The sequence below is a fragment of the Prunus persica genome, chromosome G1 (assembly GCF_000346465.2).
Source record: "Prunus persica cultivar Lovell chromosome G1, Prunus_persica_NCBIv2, whole genome shotgun sequence".
Classification (NCBI taxonomy): Eukaryota; Viridiplantae; Streptophyta; class Magnoliopsida; order Rosales; family Rosaceae; genus Prunus; species Prunus persica.
In genome coordinates this window covers 44,446,670-44,463,567 of record NC_034009.1, presented here as the reverse complement: position 1 = coordinate 44,463,567, position 16,898 = coordinate 44,446,670, and the positions used below count along the sequence as shown (strand labels likewise).

The following is a 16,898-nucleotide window of genomic DNA, read 5'->3' as shown; positions in this document are numbered from 1 at the left end:
TTATTGTAAGTGACAACAGGATTGAGAACTTGAGGATAATTATATATCACTATCACTGGTGTTTTGTTTGTTGGGGATGATAGAGCAAAAGGAGCATGTAAATACAATTTTGTGTACTAAAAAAAACTGCATTTTCAACTAGTTGACACACTAACAACTTGGGGCTTATAGACTGAATCTTTTTGCAGTCATTACAAGAGAATCTGAGGGTATTCGTTTCTTTACTTACTGTTTTATAGGGAACTTGCTGTAACTTAGAAAGGTGGATGAGAGGCCGTGGGGATGAGGATTGGGAGAGAAAGGACTTAGTTGGACAAAATTGCCCTCCAAATAGTTCACATGTATGCGTCACATGATTGGGTTTAAACATAAGATTGGATGAAATTCCATAAAATCTAACGGCATGTGTAAAATTGACAATTTAAATTAATTCAGGTGCTAAATTGACTGATGTTTTAATTCAGGATATTAAGTTCGATTAGAATCCTAGTTCGAGGATATTTCAGCAATTAACTCATAGGAAAAAAAAAAAAGTTGTTAATAAAAAGTGGTTGGTCAATTTTTCCCTTGGTAACATTTTTTGTTCTGCTTCTGTTTCTCTGTTTCAGTGTTAGAAAGTGACTTGTAGAGGCTAGAGTAACTCAGTAACAAGGAAAAACCTCACTTGTCTTTATGACGATATTTTAAATCAATCATATTTTATTATAGGTTTTAATCTCTCACGTGATCATAATTAGTTTAAAACACTGTTACACTGACATTTCCGTTATCTATATATATAAAGCAAAAGGCAGAGAATGGTGAAACATTCAAAATACCAGAAAATGCCCTTGGTTAATGCAAATATTATGAATTGAAATTATTAATTAAATGAGGATAATATGGTAAATTCACAATTTTTCGTATTAAAAAAATTAAAATTAAAAGAAAATTCAGATAATGGGTCCTATTTTTATGGAACACAAATATCCATTATCTTTTTTAATTCTAAAATAAATTTAAATTTTTTTTAAAAAAAACCTCTCGCATGCGCGGAAGCGCGTGCAGAGAAGCTAGTATAATGAGAAACCAAATTGCATAACAGAAATTCATCTGAAGCACCCCCACCCCCCACCTTCATCGAAAGCGCATTCCAGCTATCTTCCATATTAATTTCAAATTAATTTTCTTTCCTTAAAAGCCATTACACAAAATATTAATTAATTCGTGTACCTAAAAATAAACTGAAATCAAATCAGCACATAGACAACACTGAGATATGTACGGGTGAAGGGTTAATTATTGCAATCTAGAATGAATATGATTCCCAGTCCAACTCATTAATAGACAACACTAAGATATGTTACAAGAAGGTAACGACAACAAAAAAAACCATTTCAATTTGACCAGAAAGGGAAGAGAACAAACAGTTTGATGGCAGACATTTCATATCTCTAGACATGCTTGCTGTTTGTTAGATATGCGTTTGCCATAATGTGATCGCTGTTAGGTACTCAATCAAGAAATGAGTAGTGACATTAATGGTGTTTGAAAATGAGCAAAAAGACTCCATCAATGATAATATGGCAGCCATATCCATATCCATATCCTTGTTGCTGGCCTAAATTTTGCATACAATTTCATGGACGGTGGAAGTAGCTTTAGAACAAAACCTATGAAAAGGGTTTGGCATAAGCTGTATGCAGTGTAAAATGAATATCTTCCTGCAGTAACAAGTGGAGAGCAAGAGTCTACAAATGAGTATCAAAATCTCTAAAACAAGCCAACAACATAGTGGCTTATTGGTTTTTTAGTGTTGAAATGCTAACCAATCATTTGATCAGACTTCATAATGTTTTCCATGATTTGAACATATCATTTTTTGGTGTTCATTGAATGATCATCCTTGCAAATATTCACTCAAATAAGAAAGCATTTAGTAATCAAACAGTAACAACAAAATAAATAGACAAGGATAGTGTGTTTAATTTGCGGAACAATGAAAAATATGAATTTTAATAATAACAATAATTCTCACGGTTATTGTGACAGCAAAACAACAAGAATGTTGGACATACTAACAAACTTTAACGATCAAGGCTTGCCAAAATTGTAATATCTAAAGACAATTTTGACCATACTTTTGTGCTCGCAGTTTAGTAGACATCCGTTCTAAAGAATACAATAATCGATAATCATAAATTTTCATGCAATTCGAGAGAATATTTGAAAAATGAAATATTGCAACCTAGCACGACCTACTCAGCTAGAATGATAGCTAGTGTGGTAACTTATTTGAATCATGCCCAACCAGTTTTAATGGACACTCATAATAAATTTGCAACGTTCTAGAAGCCAAAGTTAAGGTGATAGCTTTGGTAAACATGTCAGTTCTAATTCTATGATACTTTTTGTGGACACGTCACTTTTTTATTTGGGTTCCATTCTCAGTTTCTTTCTTTTACCAATAAACAAAAAGCAAAAAAAATTTAAAATAAAAATCTATAAATAAATAAAGGACAAACAGTACAAAAGAACATGAACCTTCTATTTAGATAAACACAATCCCACACATGGAGCCGGTGAAAGAGCAGCCAGTCTCCAGGTCCGTGAGAAAAGTCCATGAAACCATTCTTGTTAACACGGGTGCTGACTGTTTTCTTTATCACACCAGAAAATAGTGCAGCCTCCGCTGGATCTTATAAATAAATCCACATTCTTGGGAAAGTTTATGTTCACAAACTTGGTATAGAAGTCTTGTATTCCGAGAGACATCAACTTATTACACTAACTTTGGGACATAAACTGTTGTTACGTGATGTAACGTTTCATTTGTCGTTATTCTAAGCTCGCTATGAACTTTATTTATTGACAACAAATTACACACAAAAAATTACATTTGTACAATAAGTTGGTGTCTCTAGTATTATTGATATGTACGTGGTGGTCATTCTCTATGGCAAAACGTAAATAATTAATAGTCGATTATGGTGCTAGTTAATGTCAATATTATATTTTTGTAATTTTTTAAAGAAACTAGCTAAATTTGGCTTTCCTTTGGAAAAAAGAATACTTAAACCTCCTTCTTCAAGTATGCAATTTTGATTGAAGTATTGCTAATTTGGATAAGGTAGGGTAATTTTGGCTGTTGTTGAATTAGAATCTTGATTGTTTGAGCTTGCAAAATTTTATTTTCACTTTGGTATGAAAGTGTCATATCCATCATCCTCCATGATGTGGCCACTTAGAACCCTTGCTTGGATTGGATTGGATCTACCCATGTGGTCCAAGCACCGAACAAAAATGGCATGAATCTACTATGCAAAACAAAAACTTGGGATGAAATCTTATATCCGTTGACAAGTAAAGCAACAAAGAATAAATAGAATAAATAAGCAGAAGTGGGGTGAGAAGCTGTTAATAAAAAGCGGTTGGTCGATTTTTCCTTTGGTAACATTTTTTGTTCTGCTTCTGTTTCTGTTTTAGAAAGTGACTTGTGGAGGCTAGAGTAACTCATTAACAAGAGAAAAACTCAATTGACATTATGACGGTATTTCAAATTAATCATATTTTATTATGAGTTTTAACTTTCTTATTGGGTCATAATTAGTTTATAATACTGTCACATTGACATTTCCGTCATATAGAGGGAAAAAATTATATACCATAGAAATAACTCTATTTTGTTATTCTCAATCAATTAAGTTCCGATACGAGTGATAATTTTTCTACATGGTAGAACATAATTAGTTGAAAATAGTAAAACAATGTTATCTTGATGATATACAAACTACTTACCCTCTCTCTCTCTCTCTCTGTGGTCCCCCCTAGTCATAGCCCTAGTGTTATAGTCCCTCTTCACGAAAAAATGTGGTGAACGTGACTTCTGATTTCTCTGAGTCCCGACGCAAAACTGTTATTGTCCGGAAGACGACTTGGGGACTATTTGCTATAAGCCCCCATCTCAACAACAATCTCATCATCTCACTCACATCACACCTTTCTCAACTTTAAGTTCCATTTCTTTCAACTATAAATTCAATTTCAGACATTTTAAATATATATAAAAAAAATTACAGTATGTGCTTCCTAGGTAACAATAATAACCCATCTTCACATATCCTTTAAACAAACTGATTTTACACTTTTCATAATTGAGCGCATTTTTGCTCATCACTCATTGATCATTATCACCACATTAGTTATCTTCGAATGAACATAATTAAAACGACATACTACAATAAAAAAAGTTTGAGTAAAATTCGAGTCAAGCAGCCAAAATATGTTTAAAATCGAGTTGCCCATCACCTCGAAATGAACTGGTTTACAACCTGACACATTTAACAAGTTTAATTGTGAGTAAAATTATTGATAAAGTGTGAATGTTTAATGAACTAAAAGGGTTTAAAAAAAGATCAAAGTAATATATGATTCTAAATTAAATTGAGACGGTCAACTAGCTTTTAATTTAATGATATTTTTGTTCCCCAATATTGAGAGAGATCCCATTTTGAAATACCCCTCCCACATTGATTAAAAGAAAATCGTGTTTGCAAATGATATACCAAAAGAAGATTGGGTTTTAGATGGGAATAGGGGGTCTTGATAAACGTTTCCTATTCAACGAACCTCATTGTGATTCTTTCAAATAAAAAAATATGAGACATTTGCAACCTTATTGTGATCCATTCAGGTCTAATATGCGTTAGTTTTCTTTTTCGGTTAGATGGGAGGAAATCCAACTTTGAACCTATCAGAATTAACCTATACGCCACCCTTTCTCGCCTACTTAGGCTAACCCCAAGGATTTAATATGTACAAGTTTTTTAAATGTATAAAACAAGCATCAATTTTTTTTGAAGGAGACGACCAAGGTGTCATAGAAATTCAAACATAAAACAACTAATATGTAAAATATTAAATCAAGACCCTTTCATTATTTTTATGAACAAAGAAAAGTTGGATTCAATGGTCCCCCCTCCCAAACCAAATTGCATAACAGAAATTCATCTGATCATCCATGGTCCCCCTCACTCTTTTACCCATATATCAATTCTAGAAGTCAGCCGGAACCCAAGCACCCCCACGCCCCACCTTCATCAAAAGCGCATTCCAGCTATCCTCCATATTAATTTCAAATTAATTTTCTTTCCTTAAAAGCCATTACACAAAATATTAATTAATTCGTGTACCTAAAAAAAATAAACAGAAATCAAATCAGCACGTAACCTGCACGCCCTTCCCTTCCCCACATTAATCATTCAACTACTACTTTATGCTAAACTACAATTTACACACACACACAGATGGAACTAATTAAAAATTAATTAACGTGCTTAGCTGCCATCAATTGGATTACAGCTAAATCCACACTTCCTCTATTTAATTCATCCAAATTAAAGTGACATCAAATATTCTTCAAGTCAGCGACTACAAATATTCCAACTAAAGCAAGCCCTTCATTTCAAAAACTAAAAGGGAAAATTAAACACAAGTCACACGACCAAAAACAAAGCGTGCCCTGCCTAATGTCTCTCTCTCCTTCCTCTCACTGTACACACTACACAGCTCTCTCTCTCTCTCTCTCTCTCTCTCTCTCTCCTCTCTCTCTGTTTGTTAGTAGTAATTAAAAATATTTTTTTCTTCTCCAGCAAACCAAACTCAGAATAACCAAAAACAAGAAAGGACCAAATCCCATTAAAACGACGACGTAGCCCTATCCGGGTCATCGGAGCAGCTCCGAGTCCTGACATAGCTCCTTCCTCAGCCGTTGAGAGAAAAGCCTGCAGGCGTCCATGCTCAGATCAACGGCAGCGGCCAACGCCACGTAAGCCGCGGCGTCCTCCGTACAGTTCACGTGCTGCACGCTCACCTCCACCGCAGGCTTGCTGCACCTGCCCTCACCCTCAACCTTCGCCGACATCACAAAACCTCTGTACAAGCAATAGGGCCACAACCCGTACCCGAAATCCCCGCTGCCCCGCGGGCTGCAACCAGGAGAGTTTGGGACGGGTCGGGTACCGGAACCCGAACCCAGATCCAGTACGAATTTCCCGCCCTTGTTTAAGCTGAGAGTGGACTCGGCCAACACAATGCCGGCACCGCTGGTGTCGGGAATGAGTTCGAAGCGGTACCCGAGGCCGTCGGAGCCGCCTCTTTCGCGCCAGGCCTCGAGGCGGCCCCACGGTTTCCACGTGTTGTCGCCAGGTCGGAGGATGAGCCAGGATCCCGGGTTGGACCGGCTGACCCGGTCCGAACCGGGTGAAGCCACGAAGGGTGTGACCATCGAGGCTGCGGCTACGGGCGAGCCGGAGAGGTCGTGGACCGTTATGGACCAGCCCTTTCGCTCCTTCCCCGGTCGCTCTCTCTCGCTCCCAAACGAGCCTAACCAGCTTCGAGAGTTGCCGTGGTCCAAATGTAAAGACCTGTGAACAGAGAGGCAAAATGGGAATAAACAAAAAATCAATTCAGAACCTGCGTAGAAAGCTTTAATGGGAAGGATTCAATTTAGAATGCAACTGGTAAACAACGCATCAAACACAGAGAATCTAATATAATAAAACATTTATTTTAAAAAAAAGAAAAAGTAAATTTAAGAAGATGAAAGGGGCAAAATGAGAATAAAAATTAATCGACAGTAAACCAACTTTGTAAAAGCTCCGGAAATGAAACAGGGACCTGGTTAATAAAAAATGGGCTTAGAATCTACGTAAAGAGCTTTAATGGGATCAGAGTCCGCTTGAAGGATTCAATTGCAAAACGTCGTCGTAAAGCGAACAAAATTGTGAGCTTCACTACTCTAATTTAATTATAGTATCAAACTTTTACACAAAACATTCGCATTCACAATCTCGAATCAAACACAGAATCTACTTTTTTTCTTTGCAAAAATAAAATAATAATAATTATACCGAAACCCTAACACAGACGAAGAAAATTTGGGGAAAAAAAAGAGGAAAATGAATAATACCTGGATCTTTGAGTGCCTCGGTCGCCGGTGCTTCTGAAGCTGAATTTGCAGGTGAAGACGGGCTGCCGAATGTTGCCTTGGATTTGAAACACTTGTGGGCTACATTCGGGTTCTCCGTCGAACTGGAAAACGAATCTCGGGTCGGGTTCGGCCTTAACATTCAAATGGAACTGGGTCTGGGCCGAGAACACGCCTTTGAGGACGCCTTTCCCGACGGAGACCCACCCGTTGTGGAACACACTGGGCTTGCACTCGGTTCCCGCCAGATCCAGCGGCACGGAAACCCGACCCAACAGCCTTCCGGAATTGACGCCGCAGGTGCTGCCTCTGCGACCCGTGTATATCGAGATTTTGAGGCAGAGCTTGGGGGCGAATATGGACTTGGACCCGACCCGGTCCAGATCCGACTTGCTAAGGTGGAAAGTAGCGGCGACGCCGTTTGCCTGAGCGGCGCTGTCGAGGGTTTGGGCCTCAGGCGGGAGACAGGGAACGACAGCGTTTTGAGGGGGGAGGTTGTTGAGCTTGATCTTGCAGAAGCATGGTGCTGACGAAGGGTGGACGACGGAGCGGGCGGGCTTGGAAGCGACTGGGATCTTGAGAGCGAGATTGCCCACTGTGACCCGCACGAATGGGCAGGGATCCATTGCAGAAAGCAAAGTAAATGCAAAGCAGAAGCTCCTCTCCCTCAGTCTAGGGCAATGCCATTGATGCTCTGGTTTTGTGCTCTGTGTGTTTGTTTATTGAGTTTCTAAATTGGAAAGTGTAAAGGGCTAGAGGAGAGAGAGAGCGAGATGAATTTTTAATTGTGATTTTTTTTTGGGGGAGGGGGGTTGGAAGACAGCTGGATACAGGCTGGCATGACTGCCAGCTCAGATCGAAGTTGACGCCATTTTGAGGATTGTGGATGAATGGGAAGTTTTCTCTCTCTCTCTCTTTCTCTCTCTGTGTATATAGTGGGCCCCACACCTCTCCTCCTCCTGAGTCTGACCAACTCCCTAACCCAACCCACCTACACTGGCCCAGGTCCACTCTCTCTACAGCACTGCCTCTTTTAATTTTCAAACTTCTTTCACGCTTTGTGAAATGACGAATTCGGCCCCGCTCCCTTCCGGCTACAGAAGGAATCTCCGGCTCTCTATGCAAAACCGCCGGCGCACACACTTCTCAAATCTGCGTGCTTTCTTCTTTCCCGCCTCCTCTTCTTCCCTCACGTGGACTTCCTCCTGCACCGCAGAGCCACGGACCACGTGGGGTCCGCTCATTGATTTGGGCTTGAAATTGTTTTTGCCTCTTTTATTTTGTTTATCTGTCTGTTTCGTTTTAGCACCAATTCTGTTAAGCCAGTGGTTATGGATCCCTGTCATGACACGTGGCAGAAGGATGACTGTGATTCTTCCTTTGGATGCTTGACTTAGGCCCTTTATGTGATATTGATGTCATTACTCATTGTAGTTAGTACTGGAAAACAACTCAATTATATTTCCATTACGACTACAAACTATTTGTCATATTCCAAATTCACTAAAACAACAATTAAGTCAAACTCATTAACTTGCTCAATTAGAACTATCAGGATTTGCAAGGTTACCAGATCAATCTCTCAAATATGTTTACACACTTCCATTTCCACATAGCGATTTCAATAGTACAACATTACAATCTAAACTCTTCCAAAAACAAACAAATCTTCTACAGAGCAACCAACAAACATATTTTTATTTTTATTTACTCCCTCTTCTCTGTTCCTCAAACCCACCATTTATTATTTTTCATTCTTGGTTTCTATAAGTTCTCAAAACACAATCAGATTTCTTATTCATATCCTTTAATTTATTTATTTTTGTTTTATGTTCCTGCAATTTCATACTAGATATTCTCTTTGTGAAGATATTATTTATAAAATCTTTTTGCAAAAACCAGATGCTACAACAAATTCTTATAATTTGCTTGAAACTTATTCCTTGTTGCTCTGTTTTTTTTTTTTTCTGTTTTTCTTTGGTTTTTGGCTCTCTTGTTCTTGTTTTCTTTGCCGTTTGCTGTTGCTTAATGAAGCTTTATTGACCAAAAAAGAAAAAAGGCATTATAACCTTGGTCAATAAAAAGGGCATTATAACCTTCTCCCTAAACCTTATTTTTCTTTTTTAGTTTACTATATTCAATATGATGAAACATAAAAAGGCCTCATTTTAATTTCTGATCCCAAGTCAACCAAAAGTCAGGGCCGACCCTACTAGTGCACAACACCCATGTTTTACCATCATAAGTCCTCCTTTCGTCGTGTCGCCGGCCAATGTGGCTCCCCAACCCAGCCGCACATCACTGCCGCTGCATTCAATAGTAGGTGAATAAGAATAACAAAGAGTATTCTATCCCTAAAAGAAAATGAGAAAAAACAAATTTTGTTATTGAATTGGAAAAGCACACGGGTGTTGTAGCAATTAACAATTTGGGTTACATCGGTTTTTCCCACAGCTTGCTCATAGAATGCAAGTCCCACTTGTATATCGCATCCGACAAGTTGGAGTTCTTACCTTCTTGGGATTCCGTTGGCCAAGATCTGCTTTCATTATACCGATTTACTTTAGTAGAAGAAACAACAATCCGTGTAACCCAACACATGCATAATTATGTAACCCATTGAATTTGTGTAACCCAATTCGATAATAATAGCACATTTTGCCTTGTGGATTAGGGATTTATTTTTTGGTCAAATGTACTTTCCATTAAACAAAAGAGAGTATATCAGAAGGTGAAACACGACTACTAACAGCCAGACACAGCAAACAAAGACACCACAAGGCTACCAACAACCCAAAAACAAAGCCAACTAAACACAAACACCTAAGAGCACTTCCAACAACAAGGGCTGGGGGTTGTTTAGGCCCAAAAACCGTTTTCAGCAGCAAGGGCTGGCCAGGGTAGCTATTGGGGCCCATGAAACCAAGCCAACCCTCAGGCAAGATGAGCTCAAGTTCAAGCATGGGTTTGTTGACGTTAACAACAATTTTTTTTAAAAAAAAAATCTACAAAAAATTTCAGATTTTTTTTAAAAATAAATACTTAGTCATAGTTTTCACTTTCCACACCAAACTCTATACAAATTTCTCTCATCATATCTCATGTGAATAGTTGTTGCTATGAAAATTGGTGAAAACACGACAACCTTTTGCAGGGGCAGCCACTATTCAAGCGAATAGTGGCTGTCCAAGCCTCCCCGTTGCCATGGCAAAGTACAAACTGTTGAAAATGCTCTAACAAGTAATCAGGTTAGAAATCATAGTATTGATACCTCCCAAGGGAGCGTGCCCATCTCAAAACAAAAGACTACTGCCTAGGCTCAAACTGAACAAAATAAAAACCCAACCTAAAGTGACAAAATAGCAGCCCAAAACAACAAAAGCCCACAAAATGCAAAAACCTTAAAATCTAACCCTAAATAAAACAAGTTGCTGTCGCCACCAACATCCATGCCGCCACCACAAGAAAATCAAGGGCTATGGGAACCAAGAGAGGAGATCTGTAGAGTGTGGATTTGGGGTAGCAAGCCCTCATGCATCATACTCAAGTGATCTATCGAGTTGTGGTCAAGATTGACCATAGATTTACAGAGCCCACAAGTGCATATCCAATTATTAGATCTGAGAATGGGTTGATGGAGTAAAATAACTGCAGCAATCCAGTGGCAAACCAAGTAAATCTTAGGAATATAGGACTTTTGGATTTGAGCTTTGGTTGGAGAAGAGATACGGCTCGACGGAGTGGTGGAGGGATGAAAGGAAAGAGAGATGAGGGAGATGTGAGGGCTGTAGAACAAAGGGGGAGGAAGTTCAGAGAAAGAAGGAGAAGATTTATGGGCTAGCATTAGAGAATACAAGAGAGGAAGGGCTTTCAAAAAGAAAAATAGAAAGTAAAGGAAAGGAGCCACACAAAAGGAGGCGGAGTAGCCACACCAGAAGTGGTGGAGATCATTTTGGCACATGCAATCGAAGTCTATTCCAATTGCAAGGCTTCTTCAACTGTCCCCTTTTTTTTTTCTTTTTTTTTTTCCTTCTTCTTTTTTTGGTGTGTTAGCTTCAACTATCTTTTAGTCAAAACAATTTCACTTCGAAAACTTAAAAATATATAAGTCAGGATGGGCATCAATTCAGTCAAACTAATGAAACTGGCCTATCTAAATCGTAATAACTAGTTTGGTTTGGTTTTGATCAAGAAAAAGTCAAACAATTTAAAAATCGGATCAGACCGTATATGGTTTGATTTTAGGTTTTTGTAAACCGACCTAAATCAAACCGAACCATTTATGAGTATATTTATTTATTTATATTATATTTTACATGTGTAATACTCTAATTAGGTAATAACTATATATGGATATTTGAATTGAGCTATATTAGTTATTGAAATTTGAAGTTTTATAGCATGTTGAGCTTTATGATAGTTTCAAATTAGAAAATTATTTAAGTATGGAGCAAGTTGTGAATTTGTTGGTTGTAATTGCTCTAACAATGTTGAAAAAATGCAAAGGAAAGAGAATTGTGCTTAGGCCCAAACTGGCCGAACAAACCGTCTTAAATTGATTTGCTTTGGTTTGATTTTCTTCATGACTTTCGTCAAAATTGAAACAAACCAAACCGTTATATTCTAATTAGTTTGGTTATAGTTTTGAGATAAAATGACAGGACCCGCCCTGGAATTTACCGAAGACCGAAGCGGACCCCGTCTTTATTCCGACATCATCCCGATGTCGGGCCCACCTACTAAGAAATCGAGACTTTCTACCAAAATTTTGGCAGTCTCCCCTGTAATTTAAGCAATCCCAAAAAAATTACTCAACCTGCAACATACACCCAATAATAATTCCAACCAGCAGCATGCTTTCACCAATCTACAGGTCACTAAAGTGGCCTCCAGCCTCACAAGTAAAATCTATCATGGGCAATACAGAGCATCTACTGAATTTAGATTACAAGAACAGTTGAGTAGAAGAATTTACACAGTTCCTAACTAGAAGGATGTACAGTTTGAGCTTCGTACACCACTCGCACGCTTCCTGGAGCGACTACTGGCTGGGGGCGCAAAACAGAAAATATGTGAGTGGACAAAAATCAGATTTGCAGTTAAAAACAATATAGTAACCCCACCATGTAAAAATAATGCTCAAGTCATGCAGGTTCACAATTCAATAGTTAATTACTCAAAACATGATTCATTAAAACTCTTCTAAAAACACCAGTTATCTCTTTCAAAGAGAATCCCATTCTCTCAATCTTACAACTCCTGTCAAACTACTAATTCCTTACACACTCAACTATACATGTACATATAAATATACCTATACATATAAATATAACTATAAATAGCTATACGATATACTCATCACACCACCTAGGTACCGGGAAAAATAATCCAACTGGGGGATCGTTTGACTAGTCCGCAGGATTTCCAGGTGCTATCCTGCGTCTAGGGATGAGCGGTCCAACCGGGGGACGAAACTCCAAAGCTCCCACACCGGAACATCCAACGCCATGTGTAGCTCCCAAACTATGTCCTACGCGCGCAGACTGGATCATCACACACTGGAACATCCAACGCCATGGTGATGACCCTGAACATTATACAAAGTCTTTCCATACGCCGGAACATCCAACGCCGCATATGGAAAGTGTCTCACCCGCCGGAACATCCAACGCCGCGCGCGCGCATATATATAATCCATAAGCCATTAAAACATTATGCAGCATCTTTCATCAATCAAAACCATGCATATGATTGAAAACAAAGTCCACTCACAAGTATTCCCTCGCTGCCTGACCACGTGAGGGTCCTGCTTACTGCGTACGTGCAGTCGAAACACCTATTTCGAGATACGAACCGTTAATTAATATAAAATTACGTCCAAGCAGAAATCACAAATTAAATGCCTAAATCCCCAAATTTCCCATACGTGCACGTTGCAGAAGGTATCCTAAGGTCCGATTACAGGTTTAGGAATCGTTCACGATTTTACGGTTATCACTAACCCGCAAACTTTGCATTATTAAATCGGAACATCCGGGACTCCGATTCAGAATTCGTGAAGTCCCATACGGTCCTAGGAATACCTAGAACAACATATGTTAATTCGAAAAAGATCTAATGGTCGAAACCTATTGAACTTGGATAACGCACAATATGCGAAAATCCGTTCGATAGTCAAACGACATCCGAATTGAGATCCGCGAATTCCTATTCGCTCGTGACAACCTAAGGATCTCATCGGGTTAATTTACCGCTTCACCAGCCTCGCCCACGCGCCGCCACACTCGCCGGCAGTGCGTGGGTGTGTAAAGTAATTCCGGCGACGAAAAAACTCCACACCCGAGCTCACCCTTCCTACCCTAGCTCCTACTCGAGGTCAGGATCACTTCATTCAATTACGGGAAGGCCCAATTCGGGCAGCAACTGGCCGGAATTTCATTTTGAAATTCGGCCAAAACCTAGGTTTTCAAAATCAATTCCTACCCAACAAATCAATCCAAACCTATACAACCATCAGCTAGAACTCGAAAAATGGATGAGAAACCATACCTCACTCACCGGGTTTGGGCGGCGGAGGAGGCGGCGTGACGGCAGAAAAGCTCCGGTTTAAAACCGTCGAGCTCTCGGCCGGATTCCGTAGTTTCCGACGGGGAAAACGGGCAGGTCTTGATCGGGACGACGAGGAGAGTCGATCGAGACCGGTCTCATGTCTTGCCGTGGCCGGAGTTGAGAGAACCGAGGAGAGAGAGAGTTGACGTCGGGGAGAGAGAGAGAGTGTCGAGCGCGCGCGAGGAGAGAGAGAGCTGAGGTGAAAATCTGATTTTTACTCTATCCCTTTTTGAAATATTTACCTTTTTGCCACTGATACTATTTTGCTCGTAACTTTTCCGTTACAACTCCGATTCAAGCCTACCGCATGTCTACGAATTCGTCTCAGTACCATCTACCCAGAAATACCATCCACGGTCCCAAAATCCTTCCGAAGAAGAAAGTGACCAATTTACCCCCTACCCCAAGGGTAAATTCGTAATTTTAATTAAACCGATTAAAATAAATATTTAATTTGGAGTCGGGGTGTTACATAAAACCCATCCAATTCGGACTGTGCCGCCCCTAATTGTCATAAAAGGAGCAAATTGCCGAATCTATTCTTATAATATTCCATATGAAAAATCTTGAACTCATAGAACACAATGAGGTTTCTTATACACCATGGTTGAATATCTTCATACAAAATTGGAGAAGAAAATAGAGTTACAAATCTTGATCAGGTCCTCGCAAAGAGTGGCATAGTAGAAGTGATCTTTATCTACAGTAAGCTCAGTCGAAATAATGACGTAGAAGGTGATTTCTTTTGGTATCAAAAGTTGGATATGTAATGTGCCCCAACATCTCCATGCTTGGATGGTTCACCTAGTTATCTTGTTAATTATGTCTATCATCTCTTCCTGTTGGAATAAATGTGCTGATTAGTTGGCTGTATGATTTTTGGTAATCTTCGGGTGTTGGAGAAGGTATATTATTTTCTCTCTTGGAATAAATGTGCGACATGCCTACTAAAAGTAACGCTTATATTTATCAAAAGAAAAAAAAAGGTAAAGATTTTATTCCATGTAAAATAGTGACACCCAAGAGATGGAGAACAACAGCTGGAATGACAGAATTATAGTTGCCGAAGGTGTGTTGAAATAGTTTTGCCTCAAATTTGCCTTCCATCTGTGCCAGGGCGTTCTGCAGTACTTGTTCAGCTCCTCATAAAGAGTAGAGAATAAGAAGCCATCCCTGCACAGAGTAGCCCCATAGGCAAGACTCTCATCACACATAGGGAGTTTGTCTTTGTCTGGGTTAAAAAGGTCCATAAGAATGACGAATGGCAGTTGAGCATCTGCATGTCTAAATTTATAACTGCCATTGTAACTGGTCTGTAAAATGTCCAGTCATTCTCATCCAGCAATTCTCGGAAACTCCACCTCAATAAGACCTCAATGATGAAGGCAGCATCTACTAGAATGATTCTTACAAATTTATCACTGCAAAACTCAATGGTTTCAGCATAACAACCACACAAACGTGCTTCGTGGTCCTTTATTAGTATAATACAAACCTCCAAGCTTAACTTACTATGACATAGAAAATCTTGTAGGTACCCTATTTTCTGTTCTTCCATGGCTTTTAGGCTTTCCTTACCATGATGAAATGGGCCTATCGAGACTGCCTGTGGTGTGTAGGCCTTTTCATTTATACACCGTAGATGCTCAGGAACTCCGTAGAGCCGGGGAAGATAAGCTATCCAAGTCCTTTCTAATTGATGTTGCTAATTCAATGTATGGGGTTTCTGTGTCATTTGGAGTAGTTAGATTGCTTTCTTCCATTTCCAGCTCCTAATGTGTAAGTTGTTGTTGTGACTGTAATAGATGATTGCAATGATAATTAATCGAGATCACTGCACCGCAACTAACCAAAGCTTTCGTTATTAATTTTACAAATGCTATTAACAAAAGAGTAATGCTAGACATACCACCTTGTGTGCCAGCTCTGTAATAGGGATGGAGCCACCAATACAATGGGACTCACCTCTATTAAAGAGGTGGTACGTATACACAATGTAGTATATATGTATTATATATGACTAGCATTTTTGTTAACAAAAACTTATTAGAAGTATGTACATTTCAAAATAAGTAACTCTTAGTTTACTGGTATATCTCTTTAAAGAGGCCCTAGTTTGAATCCCCTCTCCCATTGACAAAATAAAATTATATCCAAATGCCGAATTAAAACTAGATGGTTGAACATTCATAATTTTTATTATAATTAGCAAGTTGGTCTTAACATTTTGTATATACTACTTTTTCCATACCTTCCTCCAACCTCATGGTTAAGCTTATAAGTTGGTATATTCTTTGGGTTCATCCACTTGTGCAGGTTGGTGTGAGTCATATATGGCACCAACTGTTTTATTTTGGAGGGGACAAGTTCTCAAGAGGGGATGGACAGTATAGAACAATTCATACAGAAATGAAAGTGATCTGGCAATGACAAACTATTTATATTATTTTAGTATGATAATCAGGTGATAAGGTTTTCAGCTTTGTTTGGATTTTGATTTTGAGGTATATGAGTCAAATAAGTTTGAAAGTTTTTATAAAAACTAACGTTTATGAATTTAGACGCTAAATTTTGATTACAATAATAAAAATTTGTGGGGCATTTGACAATACGTGAAGCCCAACAATCACATATGCTCCAAATAAATAAATAAAATTGGTGGAACTTCAACATCCTAACTGGCACAACATATAATGTTTATTTATTTGAAGTGTATTTCTTTCTTCATTTCAGTAGAAGACTAAAAAAGCTCAACAGATCAGCTTCCTAATTAATTGTGCCTTTTCTTGTATCATCATGCACACAGCAAACTGTCATGAAATGACAAACTAGTCCATACTTTTATACTTCACACAATATATACCAACTTTATATTCTTTTATTATTTTTGGGATTTTCAGAATCCCATTAGCGACTTGTATATCATATAAGTTGTAGCTTGATTGAGTCTTTCCTGCTGCAGCTCTGTCATGCTGGGTAGAGTTTTGGATTTTCCCTCCTTTACTTTGTGTCTGCTCTGTCATGCTGGGTGAATTTTAATCTCCAATGTCATTTATATGGCTTGAGAGTCAATTGTGTGTCCTTTTTCTTTTTCAATTCACGCGCGAGTTAGCAAACCGTACATCAAACACAGCTGGAAAAACAAACAAGTTTTTCATTCTTTAACTTTATTAACACATGTGACATGTCGTATATCATTTGTTTGATTCATTGTAGGGTCATTGCTGGTAAGATTCTCATCATTGGAAAACTTCTGTTCATTCATTCCTAATCGTCTTTGGATTGTCTATTTAAATAACTCTACTTAAAATTGGGTCATTTT

At 38.6% G+C, this 16,898-nt stretch overlaps 1 protein-coding gene across 1 annotated transcript; it reads right to left on the bottom strand.

Annotated features, from left to right (window-relative positions):
- Positions 5,296-7,892, bottom strand: LOC18793195. Its single transcript, XM_007222073.2, has 2 exons — positions 6,950-7,892; positions 5,296-6,404 (listed from the first exon to the last, which is right to left on the bottom strand). Exons 1-2 carry the CDS (start codon positions 7,591-7,593, stop codon positions 5,705-5,707), a joined length of 1,344 nt encoding a protein of 447 aa, XP_007222135.1. The 5' UTR covers positions 7,594-7,892; the 3' UTR covers positions 5,296-5,704.